Below are 19,962 nucleotides of genomic sequence, written 5' to 3' on the forward strand. Positions count from 1 at the left end.
GTTGTATTTCCTTAATTTAGCATAGGTTATTCTTGTAAATAGTGGTATTTACTGCTGGTTGCTTTCCTGAGAGCTCTTTGTCTGAAACCATATACAGAGAGGCTGGGAGAAAGCAAAAGTCAAAAGGATAGGTTAGTTTTAGTCTTCTGGAGAGGAATCAGTTATGAAAATGTTTCCAAAGGACAAGATTAATTTGCAGTCTGAGCTCCCTAAAGGCATGCTGTGTCTTTCACTTGTAATGATGAGAAGATATTCATTGCAAGATGGATAAAATTATGTTCTCCAAAGACTGCATTTTATCTGCCAGTAGTAGGACACGGAAAGAAGCATCCATGAAATTAATTATAAAACTGTTTCTCAGGAATGTGTAAACATGACAGTGGCAGTGATCTCTTTTACACCTCTTGGGTCCTGTGTTTTAACTGTGATTGAATTGAGCTGTCAGATTACATACAGAGTGACAACTCTTTACTAGCTGCAGCTGGATGAATAATGCAAAGACAATGTTTGCAATCATCTTTTACTATATAAAATAATTCTTCTTATTCTTTCAAAAGTCCTTTTGAGTTACAGGTGTATTTGTGTGGCAAGAGGTATCACAGATATTTGTGAATATATAGCTGTAAACTTGCTTCAAATTCACTTTATAGTAGTGAAATATTAGATAATTGACATACTGAAGAATTCATCTAATATTCTGTCAGCTGCATGTCATTAGTCATTCTATTCAGCTGTGAGTTATGCTCTTGCATTAAAGAGAGGAATAACATTAAAATGTTGGTGGCCAAATTCCAGGAAAATACTTGGTGATGAAACTGCATTGCTGGAGTATTTATGAATCAATTTGTGATGCAACTTTGTGAACTTCTGAGCTTAAATGTATTAGTTATCCTTCAAAACTTATATTTATGCAGAAAATGAGAAAGGTGAAGTTCATGAAATTTATGGATGTTCAGTGTCTCTCGAAAACTAGGCCATTTAAGGTAGTTGTTTAAAATATGCAGGTTATTAGGGATTTGTTGAAAAGATTGACTGTGGAGAGCACTGTCATTCTAGTGACGTTAATGGAGCTGTCACATTGTTTTCATGCTACTGTTTTTGTAATCTTGCCCATTATTTTCTTTTTATGCTTCTATTCCTTATTCACATCCCTGAATGTTAATCTAGTTCAGATCAGCACGTCAGAATTATAACTTCTAATCGTATTTGTTTGAAATCTCTGACATTCCATTGCCCTTCCTGGACTAGTTCTCCTCTTAACATTTGCTTATTGGAGAGGAAAGAGAAAAGTCTAAAATAACAGTTACAATAAAATACCTGTGAAACATTTTTAAAGTTAGAATACTCTACTTGTCCATATCCGATGAGTTTAAAAATTTGATGAGAATGTCTGGTAGCGAAAAAAATAGTAATATAATTCCCCATATTTAACGAAACTTCTTGTTTTCTAAATAATCAAAAAGGCATACTGAAATGCTAAAATAGAAGCATATTGCATTGTCAAATCCATGTATTTTAAATCCTATTTCCAGTGTTCAAAATTACACTGCAAATATTTCTGAAGTCTGCCAAAGGAATTTTTTTCACTTTTAAACACAACTGTGTCTGTAACATTTTACAGAAAAATGCAAATGTCTTCTTTGGGAAGGGTTTACGAGACTGTCCAGTTGGTCTTGGGATCAGCTGTATCTTTTTAAGGTGAGTTGGTGCTTTTGCCAAGTGTTCTTAGGAACACACTGTGAATTTTCAAGTGATCTTATCCTCCAGATTTGCACTGTGACTTCTTGTTTCCTTATGACTCTGTCAGCACTTTTCCCGTCTTTCGCCATTCTGCTTAAAATGGCCTATTGGTCTGACATATCGATCCCACTTGGTCCCATGACTAATATTGATTTTATTCTCAATGGGACCATAGCCTTTCATCAAACTTACTTTTTCTTTCATATCAAAATGACGTTTGATTAGCTTATTTGACACTAGAAGGCAACTGCACTTGGTTATGATCAATGCACTTGTATTCTCTGTTCCTTATCATTCTCAGTAAGACTGCATTAGCAAATGAACCATGAAAATATTTCAACCACCTGTCAAGCAGTTGGAAAATCTTACTCCTGTTGTTAGGCAACACGTAGGTGCTCTTCTTAGCTCTATTAGAAATACTGGACCACTATTCCTGTGGTACTTGTCTACTACAGCATAAAGTATAGCAGATTTTTGGCTAAAGGCAGATCATGTTTCTGGTTTTGTTTACTTTGTCTTGTCTGCATGGAGACAGGAAAGTTCATAGAATCATAGAATGTTCTGGGTTGGAAGAGACTTTAAAGATCATCTAATTTCAACCCCCTTCCATGGGCAGTGACACCTTCCTCTACACCAGATTACTCAAAGCCCCGTGTAGCCTGGCCTTGAACACTTCCAGGAATGGGGCATCCACACCTTCTCCAGGCAGCCTGTTCCAGTGTTTCACCACCCTCATGGTGAAGAAAGTTAATCCAAATTAACTGCAAAAATAGTATTAGTAAAACTATATTAAACATGTATCTGAATCCTCTTATTCAGATTTAAGGTGGCCTTAATTCTATTTATTAATTATTTTCTCTTTCATTCTGCATAAGGATAGCCATACAAACTGCTAATACAGTTTAACTAATCTTCTTCAAAGTCCCATTTTAATTAATTTGGATTAATTCTTCAGTATTCCTATTTAGATCAGTCTTTTTCACTGACACATTATCACTAATAGTTCAGATACAGCCTCTTTCATGCCAGTGGATATTTAGTGGTGTCAGAAGTAGTGCAAATTCAAAGACGGTATCATCTGCAAGAAGTTTTCCAATAGTCCTTGATGTGTAATACAAAATATGCACTCAGTAACTTATAGTGTTTTGTCATAGATAAAAAACTGTGTTACCTTTTAAGGCATAGTTAGTGCTGTAAGACACCCTCAGTGTGCCTCTGTGTACAGTGAAGGAACAGACCTCATGTGTGTATATATATATATATTTTATATATATATATATATATATATATATTTTTTTTTTTTTTTTTTTTTTTCTAATTGGTAACTTCATAGGTAGCCAAGTGATTGTTGTATACTTGGGGGAACAGATACTGTGGCTGCCATCATGACTACCACTTACAAAATTATGTAAATAAATACAGGGAGAATTGGAAAACTTTTGTCCATATTTTCTAGGCAAAATACATGTAATTTAGTTTTTCAACTTGAGTAAACCTAGAAAAGAGTAGTGAAAAATAAGAGAAGGTTTAAAGGAATAAGAGGTAAAATTCAAAAATGGACACCACAAAATGTTCTTCTTTTTAAGATGACAAGGAAAGCAGAACAGTTTCTTCCACTATTCTCATCAGGAATTGAAGCATAAATAAGAAGTTTGCACTTGAATGGAAAAAGAAGTAAGGTTTTTTGTTTGCTTGTTATATTTTGTTCCCCCCACCCCCCTCCAAATGCCTCAGGTTATTGTATATTTCTGAGTTAACATAGTTATGGAATATTATTTTTTCATACTTTTGTTTAATCTGGCCAAATGACACCACATTGTACATCAAAAATATTATTTACATTAAGAAATACTATTCCTTTCCCTGTTTTTATTTCCCTCTGTCACATTTAGACTGTATCTACATGACTGTAATCCTGATCAATGACTCTAATATAAAGGGAGGTACATATGTTCTTCTATTAACAGACATGAAAATGAGATTACTGGAAGCATTAATGTCATATCTGAAGGTGTGAGTTCATTACTTTTAACCAGTTACATCCAATGAACATACAAATATGTTTCCCATCTGAAGTAATTTTAGCAGGAAAAAAAAAAATTTTTAAAATACGTTCTTAATTTTTGTTTCAGAGTTGTCCCTTTATTGCTGTAATTATTTCAAAGTAAGGAGTGTTATTTTGGGTTGGATTACCCCTGTAAGTGTTTTGCATATGGTGCAAAGCCTTACCTCTCACCTAGTGCGTTTAAGGAACACAGAACTGGATTTCTTAGCAGTGACTCACTTTTCTTGAAATTTGCATAATTGACATTTTTATGAGCTTAAGGACAGGGAATAAGTTTTGGAACCAGAATTGTCTTACCTCTGTAGCAGAATGTCTTTCACATCTTTTTAGCTTTCCTATAAACTGCTCACAGGGGTTAACTTGCTTCTGCATTCTTCCAACACAGCTGCTAAGAAGCTGTTTTGTGAGGAATGTTAGCAAACACATGCTACTGTTTAAGCTATAGCTGAGGTGTAGTGGTAGCATTTACTGGTTTGGTTAGAGAGGAGGAGCAGAAGTGCTCAGGTACTATTGTTGGAATTAGACTTCTGCATGAATGTGTGAGTTCTTGAAGCTGACATGTCCTCACTTGCCAAAATGTCTTTTCCCACAAGGTGAATACGTGGGGAAAATTGCACAAAGTCATCAACAAGAAGTTACTGCTTGTAAAGCATGTTTCCTCTCATTAGGGAATAGAAGAATATTTTTAAAAATTCATGATCTTTTTTTCTTAAGTGTATTGAGATGCTGTTATCTTTAATTTGAGAAACACTGGATATGGTGGGTTTCCAAGCTCCACTTATTTTCATTTTGTATAGTATTTTTCCTTGACAATATTAGTCATTTTTCATCACAAATACTTGCTTAAAAAAAAAAAAAGGATAAACCCACATTTTAAAAATTAATATTATATTTTAAAAGCCATTTAAAAAGATTTACATAGTGAAAGGGGAGTAGTCAGTGCCCTTTTCCATATGGCACTGGTGTGTTCAGTCATGGTAAATGTGTAAATAAGATGAAAGTATATGTGCTAATGCTAGCAAGTTTCTCATTTTAAGATAAAAATCCATCCATGTTTGTGAGATTCATGGTGGGTTTTTTTGAATAAGTGGCTAACGTATCATGTTTATAATAGTTCTTTTGGCAAGGAATAGACTGCACGATACTACTTGAAGTTCTACACTGAAATCAAAACCTCAGTAAGTTTTCACACACAAATCAACAAATAGTTTACGATCCTACAGTGTTTTCATATCAATAAATTATTAGACAAACTTTCTTTTCTGCATAATGAACAGATGTGAGAAACTAGTGTATTTGTCTTCATTGAAATCAGTGCCATTCTACTTAGGCTTCTTAGATGAAAATGACTTCACAAATATTAACCATCAACTAATTAAGACATAATTAAATGCAAATACTGGTTAGCAAAAGCAATTGAGAGAAAGACATGTGATTAGGGAATTACCAACTGATTTAACACTTGGAGTTACCAGCTAGGCACCTAAGCTATTGATATGAGCACAGGAACTTCACTTGATAAGAATAATACAAGGGGAAAATACACCATGTCTTCACATTGTGTTAGTTGCCAAACTGCTAAGCAAATGAAGCAGAATATATTGAGAATGTAAATTGTAGGTTAATGTTGCTTTATGTTCAATGATTAGAGAGGTTAAAAATCATTCCAAATGTTGAAAATTTATCAAGCTACCTGATGCAGAGAGATTTTTTGACAGCTGGTCATTCAAGAACTAGAACGGAAAATAATTACATACAAGGTAATATAGCCTTGCTACTGTTTTCAAGGACACTGCCATTTTTCTAACATTAAAGCTTATGCTGACAGCCTTTATCTTTGGAGCAGATTTGAATAAACACTGTCAAGATGATATGAAGACTGCTGGGATTAATAAAACATTTGAAGTTTCCTAATGTCTATCAAAGTGTGTGTTATATGTAAGTATTGAACTGATTCAAGAGCAAAAAAAATAGTGTTTCAGTCAGATACTGTTGCATGTGCTGGTTTTTTGTTGTTTTCTGTTTGTCCAAATAGTCTTAAGATTGTTGGACTAAACAAGATAGTAAATTATAAATGGCATGTAAATATTAGCTTTCCCCCTTTCTGTGGCTTATTTGATTAGGTTTTGAGAGATTAACTTCTAAATTCTCCCTACTGAAAAATCTGGGTCAGCCATTTGCAGTTGTGTATGCATTTTAATTAGAGACATGTGCTGTGAGAAAGACAGCTTTCCTCAGAGAGTTCCTCTTGTATAAGAAAATAAACTACAACCTAAAACCAAAACAAAAATTGCCAAAAGAAAAAAAACCAACAAACCTCAGTCATGATACAAGACTGAATTTCCAATCAGCAGTTCTGATAAAGTCAAAGTAAGATAAGGAGGTTTGAGGAAGACAGTTTTCAAGTGCCTTATTATGCAAAAGTACAGAATTTCAATGAAAGTATTATGGGCCTCCACTTTTTCCTATGCATAGTTCACAGTTCTCTAGCTCTTCTGATCACTGAGAAAAAAAACCACACACACTACTGCAGCACCATGGTTTGGAAGGAAAAGGTAATTTTCTGTGACAGTTCAGGCTAGGCAGGCAGGGTTTTTCCTTTTGTGATGAACTTTGGGGACTGTTTATTGCTTAATGATTTGAAAGGAATGCAACAGCATTAGACATTAAAATGATAGTGTTAGTTTATCCTGGTAACTGATTACTATTGGCTTATTAGCAGATATAAGGTGCCCTAGCATCTGTAAAATGAATGGACTTGTAATGACTTTAAAAGCTTTCCTGTAATGTTAAGAATTGTCCATTTTGCATTAGACTAATCAGTTAAAGTGTAGACAAGGTTATTACTAATGAAAGTCTAGTATAGAACTTCAAATTTGGGGAAGTTTGTATGTTTTGTCTTATTTCTGTGTTTTTCTTGAAGTTTTTTTTTTTATTTTTTTTAACATAATGACAGTTAACAATGCATTTTCTATACTGTTACAGTCTAGTTGTGGTATTCTTGTAATTTTGAGGCAGTTACATTTATTTTAGACTGACTGCTTGTTTATATTCTGCCCTAAGTTATAATGAAAACATCTTTAGACACTTCAGAATTGTAAGTTTGGGGTTTTTTGTTTGTTTATGGTTTGTGTTTGTTTGTTTGTTTGTTTTGGTTTGTTCTGGTTTGTTTTTTTTAAAAAGTATTTTCCCCTCTCATTATTTCCCCTCTATTTTTGGATATATACAGGAATAATGCAGAAATCGTAAAGTTGTAGCAGTTATGAACTTTTTAGTGGAGAAGCATATGCCTAACTAACTTTGGGTACAGAGAGTGGTAAAGTTAGTTCTATATGAAAAACAGGACTGAGCACATACCACAGATCTGTTTTTACTGCATCTTGAATATATTAATACATAGGCATGTTTTGTTCTTGAGGGACAGAGTGAACACAGCAGCTTTGACTCCTCAGCAGCCTGAGGAGGTCATTCAATGCATATGAAGACTAATGAGAGTGTCAACATAAGGACATGTATAGTTCCTCATGTGGAATGAATTCATATGAGAAAATGCATGGGAATTCAATAAAAGAATAGCCTCTTTGGCTATTTCAACCTTTATAACCCAGTACGATACTTTCCTGTTGATTATTTTTTAAGAAGGGAGGGAAGGAAGGAGGGTAGGAAGGAAGGGAGGGAGAGAGGGAGGAGTAAATGGCAACCAGCACAGCTCACAGATTTTACCACTGTGTGAACTAAATACATTCTAAGTACATTTTTTGCCTGTAGCCTTCATGGTTAGAGGCATTATTGAAGGCAGTTGAATAATAACAGACCTTCTTTACCTGCAAACACTGAGCACTTGAAAAATTGAGCTTTGGGGTGCCTTACCAAGTATTCCAGCTGCCTACCAGTTTTCCAATAGATGACACATTGGGTGCCTCCTTTTCCGCTTTACTGTCAAGACACTGAAACTGTTAAGAGAGGCATCAGCCAAGAAAGCAATGAAAAGCCAAGAAAAACAACAGTCAAGAAAACTGATAGTCACATACACACAACACAGTATATACCCTAGTCTGTACAACCAGTACGTCCTGATCAAGTAGTGCTTTGAGCTGTCAGTCTTTTCCATCCTTTTGTATTTTTACATAATAATTTTAAATGTGCACATTTAAAAACATTTCAGTAATACACTTTAGTTTCCTGTGGTCTGTTGTGCTTAAAAGCAGACTATCATATCTGGCTACCAGGAGCCACAGAAAGGAGATATTGGCAAAACTGAACCTTCTCTTTTTTTTTCATAGAGTTACAGATACACTAGTAAATTTGACCACATTCAACTAAGCAGTACCGAGTCTGAAGTCTGCAGTTTTAACATCTAGGCTCAGTTGCTGTAATGAATTCTTTTATGAACTTTAAAATGTAACTGCATGATCTGTTTTATCACTCTCTGATATTCCTGTAGTTTACTGATAACACAGGCATTTTAAAAAAATGTTCAACATTAATGTTTTAAACACTCTTTCAATTTGATCCCTTTTATTGTGGTTTTATTGACTTTTTTTACTTAGTTTATATCAGCTATACTTCAGCCTTTCTATAGCTGGTTTCCAGGTATATGACTGAGACCAAGTTCCTTGTCTTACTGTGCAGGACCCCAGCAGCATATTTATTTTGTGTTGCCTTTTTTTTTTTTTTCCTCAGTTGTTTTCTATGCCTCATTGAATCTTGCAGTAATTTTATTGTTCATTTTAAGGCTTTAAAAAATTTTGCCCTCTGTTAAGCACTTGCCTTACCATTTATAACAGGTCAGATTTTGACAGCAATTTTTTTCTGTGCACTGAAGCATGTATCATATTAAGAGATGCACAGTAAGCAAGAAGCTTTCCTTGCCATGTCTCTCTTGTGATACCAGCTCTGGGAATGCTTCCCATTGGAAGTATCTTAAAGCATTTTACAAGAAACTTAAATATCAGACACATTTTACAGATGAGTAAACAAAAACACTAGGGAGTGGCATGATTCAACTACATCAAACACAGAATACAAGTCTTCTGTGGTCTAGCTGAACCGTTAGCATCTAGACCAAATTTTCACAGATACCATATCTGCTTGGTGAATGTAATGAAACAAGAATGGTGATATGAATACAGTCTGCTACTTAAGAACAGTTAGCGAGTTCCTCCTGCATGCTATTCAAAAGCTACCTCTCTTTAATCTGTAAAAAATTGCCAATTCAGTAGGTGGTTTGGGGTTTTTTGTTTGTTTTGTTTGGGATTTCTTTGTTTGTTTTATAGCAATTAAATAGTTTAGTGGTTCACTTGCAGCTCTGATGTGTGTACACATACTAGAAGGTCTCCATACCGGGAAGGTGGCCACAAAGGATGTTAACTCACTTTGCTGATTGTCTAGCTGAATCCAGCAGATCTGTTCAAGGAAAAGATGTGGATTCAAAAGACTATCTCCTTGGCAGTCTTTACAAGTCTGTGATAATCCCAGCAAAGGTTTAAACAGTTTTTGACATTTTAAATCCTTGAAAAAGAAAGCCTCTTTTGCCTCCTGCCATTTCTACATGCAGTCATGCCCTTTAGTGGAATTTGGATAACTTAGCCGAAAATGCGCATCTGTTGCATAGGATAGAAATATCATTCAACTACATAGGTACTGTTTCTGAATATAGATTATTACTAGATTCCAGATTTTAATGAGGAAATCAACTAATAAATGGTGAAGAGTTTTCCTGGTGCAAATGTCATATTCTATTTTCGTCTTTCTGGCGTTTACTTTTGTCACTCTGTTGCTGAGAGTATAAATAATTCAGGGCAGAGACTTTGGACTCATGGTTTTGGAGTTCTGTCTTTGACTCTTACGCAACATACGCATATATTATATTTACATATACCTTTAAAGTTAAAAAAAAAATAGACTGCACAAAATTTTTTTCAAATGGGACTTTTTCTAAGTAACTTTAGTCTTTACATTGGCATTGTTCCCAGTGTATAGTTGAGCAGTTCCTGGACTACACTATGCACTTTAAAGAGGAAGACTAAAAAGGTCAAGTTGTTCATAAAATCATTAGTGAAATGTCAGAAACAATTTAGTCTAAATAAAATATCTCCCTAAAGATAAGAAGTACCCATTATGAAAGATTCCTTCCAACTGTGCTGTTGAATTCATCAGGTAAGAATTGGGCAGTTGGCAAGAACTAAATGATAATATGGCAGGTATACATTTGACAATATTCTCCCCGTAAAAACAAAGGATAAAAGAGGGCTTTGATTTTGAGGGGAGTGAAGTTCGTTTGTTTGAAATAAAAACTCAGACTGAAACACATCTAACACAATTTCTCATCGTGACCCCAAATTTAGCTTGAGTTTCAAGTTAATGCTACCTTAATTGGCAGGTGATAAATAAGCTCCATATAGTATTGTTTGTTTATACTGTGACATAGTGTCTTGTAATAGTAGTATTTTTTGCAAGGTGTGAAAGTGTCCCAAGAGTTTACCTCATGAAGTCTTACCTGGTGATGGAACAATTTGAGAGTGAGGCTCATCCTTTTTCTAGCTTTTGCTTTTTTTCCCTCCCCCCACCCCTATTCGTTGGAAAATAAGTTTGCGGTCTTATCAACCTGAACATGTGCCATTCTGATGCATCAGGTAGGAATCCCTCCTGCATTGTTGCCAGGATGTGATGACCTGTGATACAAGAGAAAGAGCAATTGATGCAGAGATTGAGTCCACTGAGGGAAGTGGAACTTGATGGGGGAGATCTATGAAGGCTTTGGCAGGTCTTAGATTAGTATTTTTAGTATGGGAAAATTCAGCTTCTGCGACTGACTTGATGTCAAAGTTCATTATAATTCAGATGATTATGACTACTCTAGGTTATTTTAAAAGCATGAGCTGCAGGATTTCCTCTGGTTTGCAGAGCCAAGGAAGATTGATGTTTGCATTTCTGTAGTACCTAAGGATTCTGTATGAATAAATATTCAACAGTAGTTAAAGAGATACAATATTGCATGGATGGCACTCATCTTTTCTGCTTTTTATAAAGAATTTGGTCATTAGTAATTCTGGGACTCATGATATGTCACTAGCACTAAAGAACCTCGCATTTTCAGGTACTCAGTTTATCAGAGATTCTTTTTTGAGAAATTTCAAGAGTCTGCAAACCTTGAATGACAAAAATGTAGTTTCTGTTTAGATTAGTGTTTGATGCATTTTGTTATTTTTCTAATAAGCAATAAAAGCCTAATCTGAGGCATGGGTAAAGCAGTGTTTATAGATCTTTGGTTTCATTTACAGCATTTACAGTGCTCACTGAATTAGCTTCTCAGAATCCAAGTGGTGGTTATTAATACTGGCTGATGTCTTTAGCATCAAATTTTAGAGTATTTAATGGTTATTTCTAAAAAATATTTTGTATCAAAGACTTATGTTCATTGCAAATCTTGATGAGACTAATTTGTTGACATTAGCTATTAAAACAAAAGGGTTGACATGATGGAACATAGCCAGTGCAATTCAATACATTCCTCTTCAGTCCCATTGAGATCTCATATGCTTCAATGATGTTTCAGCATCTGAATCCTAATTCAACAGAATTTTTTTTGCAATAGTACAGCAAGGATCCTATAACACAAAAGGCATTCAGGTGCTTTAAAACTCTTCTGCTCTTCAGAAAACTTAAAAAAAACCCCCGTGTTTACAAATGACTGGCTCTGTCCATGCCTTAATTGCTCGTGAGTATCAGGGCCTCGGAAGTTCAGTGTGATCTTAAATGCAACTTTTCACAGTTACTTGTAATTGGCATTACATACTGGGCTACTGCACAATTCCTGTTGCTTTTTGTTGGAAGCAATTTCTGTAACTGGTTTCTATGATAACAAGGCTATGTCAAACAGTGAATCCAAATGTCTCCCTCCTTAGTTCATGTTTTCCCTCATTTGCTTTAAAGTGAAGTTATATCATAAGGCTTTTGTCACTGTTAGTGAGATTTATTGATGTCTGAATATGTGGTCATTTATTCATTCCTCATTGAATGGATATTAATGGATTTGATCAGGAAATCATATCTCACCTTACAAAAGTAACCACTTTGTGATTAGGATGTGGTTCAGACAGATCTCACACACAGCGCTTCCCCGATTTCCTTACTGAAAACAAAAGCAGCCCTGCTATTTAAACATTAGCTATTATTTCATTAAAAAATTATACCAACCTGGATTTTTTTATTATAATGAATGTGACAGAGTACAAATGCATAGATCTTAATATACTTCCATGACATAAAGACTGATGTGTTAGTGGCTTTGCTAGCAAATTAAGATCTTTCTAACCAAACAGGAAACTCTGACTGCAACTCTCTTCATATTTTGATGTATAGCTGCAGTTCAAAGGATGAATTGTGGGTTATAAAACTGACTGAGCTGGAAGTTAGGCTGCTTCTCCCCTTCTCCCACAAACATGAATGAAGACTAGGTGATTAATGTACATGTGCTTCCAGTTTTCCGTAGGCGTATTATATGCTCTGCTATTCACATTAGGATTTTCTGTAGAATCAAATATGTAATAACAAAATGAAAGCCTAAAGACCCCCCAGGCTGCCATTCACTTTAGCTGAATATGAAATAAACTAGGCTTAAGCATGTTTTTCTAGAACAAAAGCAGAGCAGACCAGTCATTTTAATAAAAAATCTATTTACCTTGTTTATATAGAAGAACAGAATCTAATCTATTTGTGTGCCCATCTGGACTAGATTGCTCATTTTAAGTTAATTTAACAAATGATAGACTGCTACTGGCTTTTTCTTTCCCAGGAGAAGAGGTTGACAGACAGCTGTGTAGAGATGCAATCTACCCAATCCCAGTTGTCTGTGAAGCTCCGTGCCCAAAGGACTGTGTGCTCAGCATGTGGTCCGCATGGTCCTCCTGCTCACACACCTGCTCCGGCAAAACCACAGAAGGGAAGCAGATGCGCGCCCGCTCCATTCTGGCGTATGCAGGTGAAGGTAAGGTCGCATACACTTGCAGACTCTTGTTGGATTGTGAATTCTCAACTGTCTTTGCAGTGTCAAAGTAATTTCTCGATCAGCAGAAACAAATTATTAGATGGACCTGTGGTTTTTTAAATATAGAAAAATATTTAAACGTTTATCCTATATTTACTCATGGTACCTAAAACTGTTTTAAAGAGGAGATTTTATTTTATTTTACTTATTTCAAAAAGATGACTGTTCAAATGCTAACAAATGACTCTTTTAGCTTCTTAGCTGACTTAGTAACTGATTTTACCCCATTACCATTTTTATGCATAGTAAGACTTTGGTTTTACCCCTGCAAATCCTCACTCATGTTAGTGGTTTCCATTCATGCAAATGGTCCTGTGCAGCATCTGTAGCAAATGCATAGAGAGGACAGCTGCAATATAAAGGAGAAGAAGAAAAGGTTTTAGATATAGTTTCATATCCTTTCCTGATTTTCCATGCTTCCTATAAATGGTTTGGTTTGTTCTTAAGTATTTTTGGGGGTAATAGAGCAAATGTACTACTGACAGTAAAGTTAAATGCCTTCAATTTAGAAGGATGCATGCATGTTTTAATTCTTCTTTCAAGCTGTTAAGCATTTTATTACTTCAGAATTAGGATGAAATTTAACTGAAAAGTGAAACTTCTTTGTTTGCAAACACAATTATTTTCATTGCTAAAAGTATACCACGTATTTGATGTGATTCAGATAATTATAAAAAAATATATATGTAGCAGACCAGGAACATTCAACCTTTTCCCTGTAAGGGAGCTTTACTACAAGTGTAAGAGGCAATCAGAACTATACTCATTTTAGTAGGTGATGCAAATAATAAATTACTTAGATGGATCTGTGTAACAAAGTAGGAATGCTCATAAAATTAGAAACCGAATTGGGTTTATGTTTTCCCTTTTTTTATAGTGTGTCAAATGGACTCTTTTTGAGGCAAAGACAGAACCAGGTTTTTAGATGATAATTCAAATAAACATATAATCATGTGCTTCCTGCTTTTCCGTGTAGGGCAAGATAATATATTTTCCATATGCTTATGCAATTTTACTGGAGACAGAAGTTTAACATCCTGGCAAGCATACCACACAAGTGAAAACCTAAATTTGTCTAGAAAATTATTCTACTTTCTTATGCTTCTTTTTAGAAAGTATCTATTTTATTCTGAGTTTGGAACTTACTTTTAAGGATAATTTACAAGGCTGCAGATGCGGCAAAGCAGCTAAGCATAGGCTGGATTTTAGGTGTATGAATTTTATTTATGTCTGTTGTGCAATGATCAGAACCAGCACTGAGTGATCACAAAGTGACAGGTCTCAAACCACACAGGCAATAGTGAAGAGATCCCTAAGCTACTCATTACCTAGAGGTTGTAGTGCTTCAGCTTCGCTCGAACCATGGCCTCCTCACTACTATTCCAAGACAAGGTTATTTTGTGCTTTTTTTTTAAGGATAGAAGCTGGTATGTCTACATAGCTTATAGCAATTCACTCACATCTTGGCCAGATATCTTCAACACTGTGCTCCTTTGCACTCTTGTACAAACTCTGGAGAATAAATATATATAAATAAATAAAATAAGCTTTCAAGGCTTAGTACAGAGTGTTTCAAAAAGGTGGATGTCTAAATGACACATTGTCTCAATGCTGGATAGGTCGCACGGGACGCCAAGACTTGGCATTACACTCTTGGCCCCCAGACACCCCAGACATTACACCCTGTGACTTCTTCTTGTGGGGATACATCAAAGTCTCTGGTTTTGTGCTACCATTAGCTTTGAAACTGGGTCCATCTTTTTGATACACCTTGTATGTCATTACAGCTCTATCTGGAAGATGCTATTCACCTTTGCTTGTGTTATATTTAAAAAGTATCAGTGTTGTTTTTATTTTTTATGCTTCACTCAAATTAGAGTTATTGTCATATTTCTCCTCATACATCTCTTATGCCTTTTAGTCATTTGCTGCATGATAAATAGCTGAATACTTTTCACATCCACAATTGCATGAGAGAGAACAGGAGTGTTCCCAAAACATAAAACACTGATTGTGTGGTTGATGCTGAGTGGTCATTTTATGTTCTGGGGGCACAGAATATATTAATATATCTGAAAGTCTGTATTCTGCTGATATAAAAAGGAAGCTCCATGTGAACCTTTTTTTTGGGAAACATGCAGTTCTCTGTTCTATTCAGAGCCTATAAAAATGCAAATTACTGTTGATAAAAACTCTGTAAACATCATGTATAGCTACAAAACCCAAGGTCTCATAAATGTAAGACCAGTAATTCCCATTTGCACATTAAAACTGAGTTCTGAAAATAGCTATCGGTTCTGTTCAGGTGAATGGTTCCACAGGTGTTCCCTTTGGATCTTTGAACCTTCCCTTGAACTGCTGATGTGAAAGAAAGACCAGGTTAGATAAGCTATTTAGTAATTCCTGTATAATATAGCCATGATATTTGAGATTTTTTTATTCAGAACACAATAGGACAAATATATTGCACAGATATATATATACAATTCCTATTATATCAGGATTGGACATTAACTGTTGAATGAATGTGCAAATCTGTTGTCAGTCTATGAATAAGGCTAAACTTGGCTTCCAAAATGACCTAAGGAGTCCAAGTTTCTTACTGTGAGTCCTTGATCACATGCATCTTCCTGCTAATCACGAAGGATTCAGTCTACAAGCCTGGCAAGATCAAAGTGCTGCAGGCATCGCTTACACCAGGAATATTGCAATCCCTCAAAATATCTGAAGCACTTAATTTTTGTTCATTGTGGTATTTAAAAGTGAACACTCCATTGAAATTTTTGAGGGTTTACAAATACATATGAAATAGGTTATTTTATCTGGATCTTGGATGGCTTCTTATCGAGGTATTGTCTCATGATGATCTGTTTCTCTCCTCATTGAAATAAAGATTCTATATTCTGTCATTTTATATGTTAATGTCAGCAGATGACTGCCCGTGATAGAGCTATGTAATTTCACACTTAAGACCTTATTTTTCTTCTTACTTCCCAGCTATCTATACTGCTGAATTGGTTTGAAGAAGCCATCAAGTTAGCATAACTGGCTGCCAGGAAACAGCCACAGTATAATTGATTTTCTGGGATGACTTAGAATAGGAATAATTCAGTATTATTATAATAATTCCTTTGTGACAACAGTAGCTTCACAGGAAAAATTGAAGCCATACGTAAATTACAGTAGTGACGAAGTTTTCTAATGAGCTCTGGGATATGACTGCCCTTCCAGCACCACACTGACTTCTCCTCAAGGCAGGAGCTGACCTCGGCCATAGGCCCTCTCATTGGCATGTCCTCATTCAGAACAACACCTCTTCCGCATGGTCAAACCATGTGCTGTAGACCCGCAAGCACAGTGTGGTTGTGCACATCTGGGATGGGCTGATTTATTGCCATTCAGTGAAGAGAGAGAAGAGTCCCTTTCCTCAAGATAAAGACTTTCTATGGTTTGTGAGGTGACTTCATATGGAAACTGGTGTCACAATAACCATTTTTAATATATTTTCTGAGATCATTGTCCTCAGCTTGAAGGTTTGAAAGGCGAAATGGTTTATAAATTTGCCTGTCTGTAAGCCTGCCTATAGTGGTAGCTCATTTGTGTCACTGTCACATGCATCTTCATGGTACAGTAAGAAACTCAAGAAACTCATTGTCTCAAAATTTAAAATGACAGCAAAGGACATAATGATGTTACCTGATACATCATATTGTTGTTCTGCATAAGTTTAGTGAAGGCATTTTATACAGCTCAGCCTTCTTCTCTTGAGTTTAGGGGTTTTCTATTTTTGTTTTATTTTCTGTTTAATATTTCTTTTATTTTTTAAATTTCCTGTGTACAATAAATATTATATAATTAGTAATATGGACTGACTACATAGTCCACAATCTGAGACGTAAAAGTACTAAATGATTCTTAAATTTCAGTAAATAGTAGATATGCAGATTGATTCTGTATTGATTATACACTGGCATTGATTTATAGCACCAAATCAGTATCATTCAGAATAATACTGGTACGGTGGATGCATTCCAAGTTTTATAAATAGTAAATGGCTGATACTGCTTTTGGAGAAATAAAGCTTTTAAAAACAAACAAAAAAACCAAACAGAAACAGAAAAAACTCACCACACACACAAAATCCATAAGTCAAATACAAAGATTATTTTGAAATGCATATAGGAAATCACATGCATTTGGAAAATGAGTGATATCAACATGATTAATTAAAATGACCCCGAATGCTTTAAAAACTGTAAAGCATTTTGAAATCTGAAGTTATCAAAACGGTGTAAACAAAAAAAATACTTCTAAAATCCAATCCTTGAATATCCTAGAGCAAGATGTCTTACCCATTACCAGCTCCAAATCAGTCAGAAAATCAATCTAAGCATATGACAATTCTGAACTACCATCATATCTCTGTTATTTTATGTGTAATATGCAAGTACCTCTGTAAAGATAGCCTTTTATTTCCAAATGTGCTTTGCTTAAGTATCCAAAACCAAAAAGAAATGCTTCAGCTACAGCTGTTCTTTGTACCTTGAAATGAATACTTTTAGTACTGCCAAGCAGTTATAGTTATCTAATCATATATTATATAAAATGTATTTAGTACTGTATGTCCTTTTTTTTTTTTTTCTGTGATGCTCATTAATTTTTATATTCCTGTCAAAACTACCTTCATTTGGTGAAGTGCTCTTGAAGTTGAGCAGCCCTGATCTTGTTACCCCTATGCAGATGTTAGAAAGGGCATCTCTATCTGCCAGTTTTCCAACCTCTTCTGCTTTTTTTGTACCTATTTTAATTTGATGAAGCACAAGGATATGCTGTTTTCCTGGAGAGAATGGCACACAGTGATTTATAAATAAATAGTATATTTTTAATTACTAGAAATATTAAGTACTAGTGATGGTTGTTTTATATTTCAGTAATATAATTTTCACATTTTGTTCATTCTCTACATAATTTTTTAAACTACTGGTTTCATCTGAACAGAAGTGGATTCCCACTGAGCTGCAGACATTCATGCCCCAATGTTTTTCTTTTACAAGTCAATGTCACTTTCATTTTTTCCCCTGAATATACATTCTTGCATAGCTGTCAAAACTGAATCTAAATTGTCACTTTATTCTCAAATGCCTTAGGAACTGGTGGTTATGGCATCCATTCCTGGGGAAACCTTTCTTCTGTCACTCCCCCCTTTAATTTATGAATTTGCTTAAATATTTCTCTTGTTTTTCTTCTAGAGCTAACATCAGATAGAAATAATTTATTAACCTTCCTTATCTCTTCTAAGTTCTCATTTTTATAACCTTTGTACTGGAGGAACATGTCTAGACTCCTTCTCAGGTGGATCAATTTTCTCTCCCATGTGAAATAATTTGTGACTTTACTATCCTTGATATTTTTTTCATTTTCAAAATGCACTCACTTTCCTAATTTCATTGCTTATATTCACATCTGCTGCTATTAGTTCAAAGATTTTTTTATTTATTTCCTGAAGGAAGCTGCTTAAATAACTTTCTGAAACATCTTTCATAACCATAATTTTGTTTTACTATTTGATATTTTTATGGGGTTTTTTTTTGTGGTTTTTTTGTTTGTTTGTTTTTGCCTTTTTTGTTGTTGTTGTTTTTTGTGGTTTGGTTTTTTTTTTTTTTTTTTAAAGAAAATGCCTTTAACATGTTTGGACTTGGTGCTATGCATATTGACTTACATTTAAAGCAAATCTAATAGACTTGATTTGCATCCATTCTGATCCAGAACAAATTCCCTTTCAGTCATTGCTTCAATACATTCACACATTTTCAGGTTTTTCTAATCCCTCTCTGTAAAATTTAAGAGTAGCTCATCTTTGGGATAACATCTCATTTAATATGATGTTTACTCTTTCTTGGTTGCATCAACATTTTTAGCCCAAAGTCAGAAGTTAAAATTATTTCTATGGAAACAATTTGAGAATTTAGGTTTTGTCCTTTGTTTTCACTAGAATGACCCTTTCCTCACATTTGCTGCAGATCTAGGCATTCCACAAAAGCAACTTGGTTTACAAAGTATTCTTACCACTTGTGATATTTGACTTACTAGTGTTGGAATACTTGAAGTAGCCATTGTGTCTTTGATTACATGTTTAATTTCTCTCAGCAATGACTTCTTAAAATGCCTTCCCTTTTGAATGCCTTTAGGCTGGGAGGTCAACCTAAGTTCAGTAGTGGGATAGAAAGGCTCATATGTTCTCTGATATGTACTTAGTGTGAGCATACATTTCATCTTTTCAGTGAGAAGTATAGCTCCTCTGTGATAACTGATAAAAAGCTCCTCTTTCAGTTCTTGTTCTCTCTTCTTCTTCTTCTTTCTTCTTCTTTCTTCTTCTTTCTTCTTCTTTCTTCTTCTTTCTTCTTCTTTCTTCTTCTTTCTTCTTCTTTCTTCTTCTTTCTTCTTCTTCTTCTCTTTCTTCTCACTGTTCTTGTCTTTTAGGGAAGAAGAAAATGTTATTTACATTTCCGCTGGTGTTCTTTCATCTGGAGATAGGAGTCCTATTGTTCCTGTGTAGGCCATGAATGTTTAAATTAATTCTTAAAACTAAATTCTGTATGTCTAGTAACACCAGATATCTAGCAGAGATGCTGTCTACTCACAGGGCCAGACATCTAGTAGCCTCTGATCAAGCCTGGTAGGAAAGAGTTCTTCATTACTCATGGAGGTCTTGGAGGCTAGATTAGCTTTGAAGTACTTCAATATAAGAAATTGAGCATACCATCTGAAACCGGACACAACAAAGATAGCATTATCTGAGCTTTTCTTCACAATTATTGACACATGAACACATTTCAATCTTTACCTGCAAAAGACTTTGTAATCTCAATGTGGACTTTAAATTGCCAGCTGTGCCACCCTCTTTAGTAATTACATAAAATTAATAAATAGCCACTGGGAACTAGGACAATAGCTCCAAAAATCTTTTTAATTGCTTTGTGAATTAGACAAAACAGTGATCTCTACAGATGCATAACTAGAGTATTTAACCATTTCTCCTGCCTAGAGCCTTCATACGTCCTTATGTGACCTCCTTATGCAGTCTCTTTTAGAGAACCCCAAAATAAAA

The 19,962-nt window shown here is 34.9% G+C and overlaps 1 protein-coding gene across 1 annotated transcript in view; it reads left to right on the forward strand.

Annotated features, from left to right (window-relative positions):
* THSD7A (thrombospondin type 1 domain containing 7A) overlaps nt 1–19,962 on the forward strand; it is a 195,306-nt gene that overhangs the window by 111,873 nt on the left and 63,471 nt on the right. Inside the window, exon 8 of the mRNA XM_082045561.1 lies at nt 12,603–12,794. Within this exon, the coding sequence (XP_081901687.1) occupies nt 12,603–12,794 (192 nt within the window). The remainder of the gene's footprint in view (nt 1–12,602; nt 12,795–19,962) is intronic.

This window comes from Streptopelia decaocto (assembly GCF_964273445.1).
Source record: "Streptopelia decaocto genome assembly, chromosome: 2".
NCBI lineage: Eukaryota > Metazoa > Chordata > Aves > Columbiformes > Columbidae > Streptopelia > Streptopelia decaocto.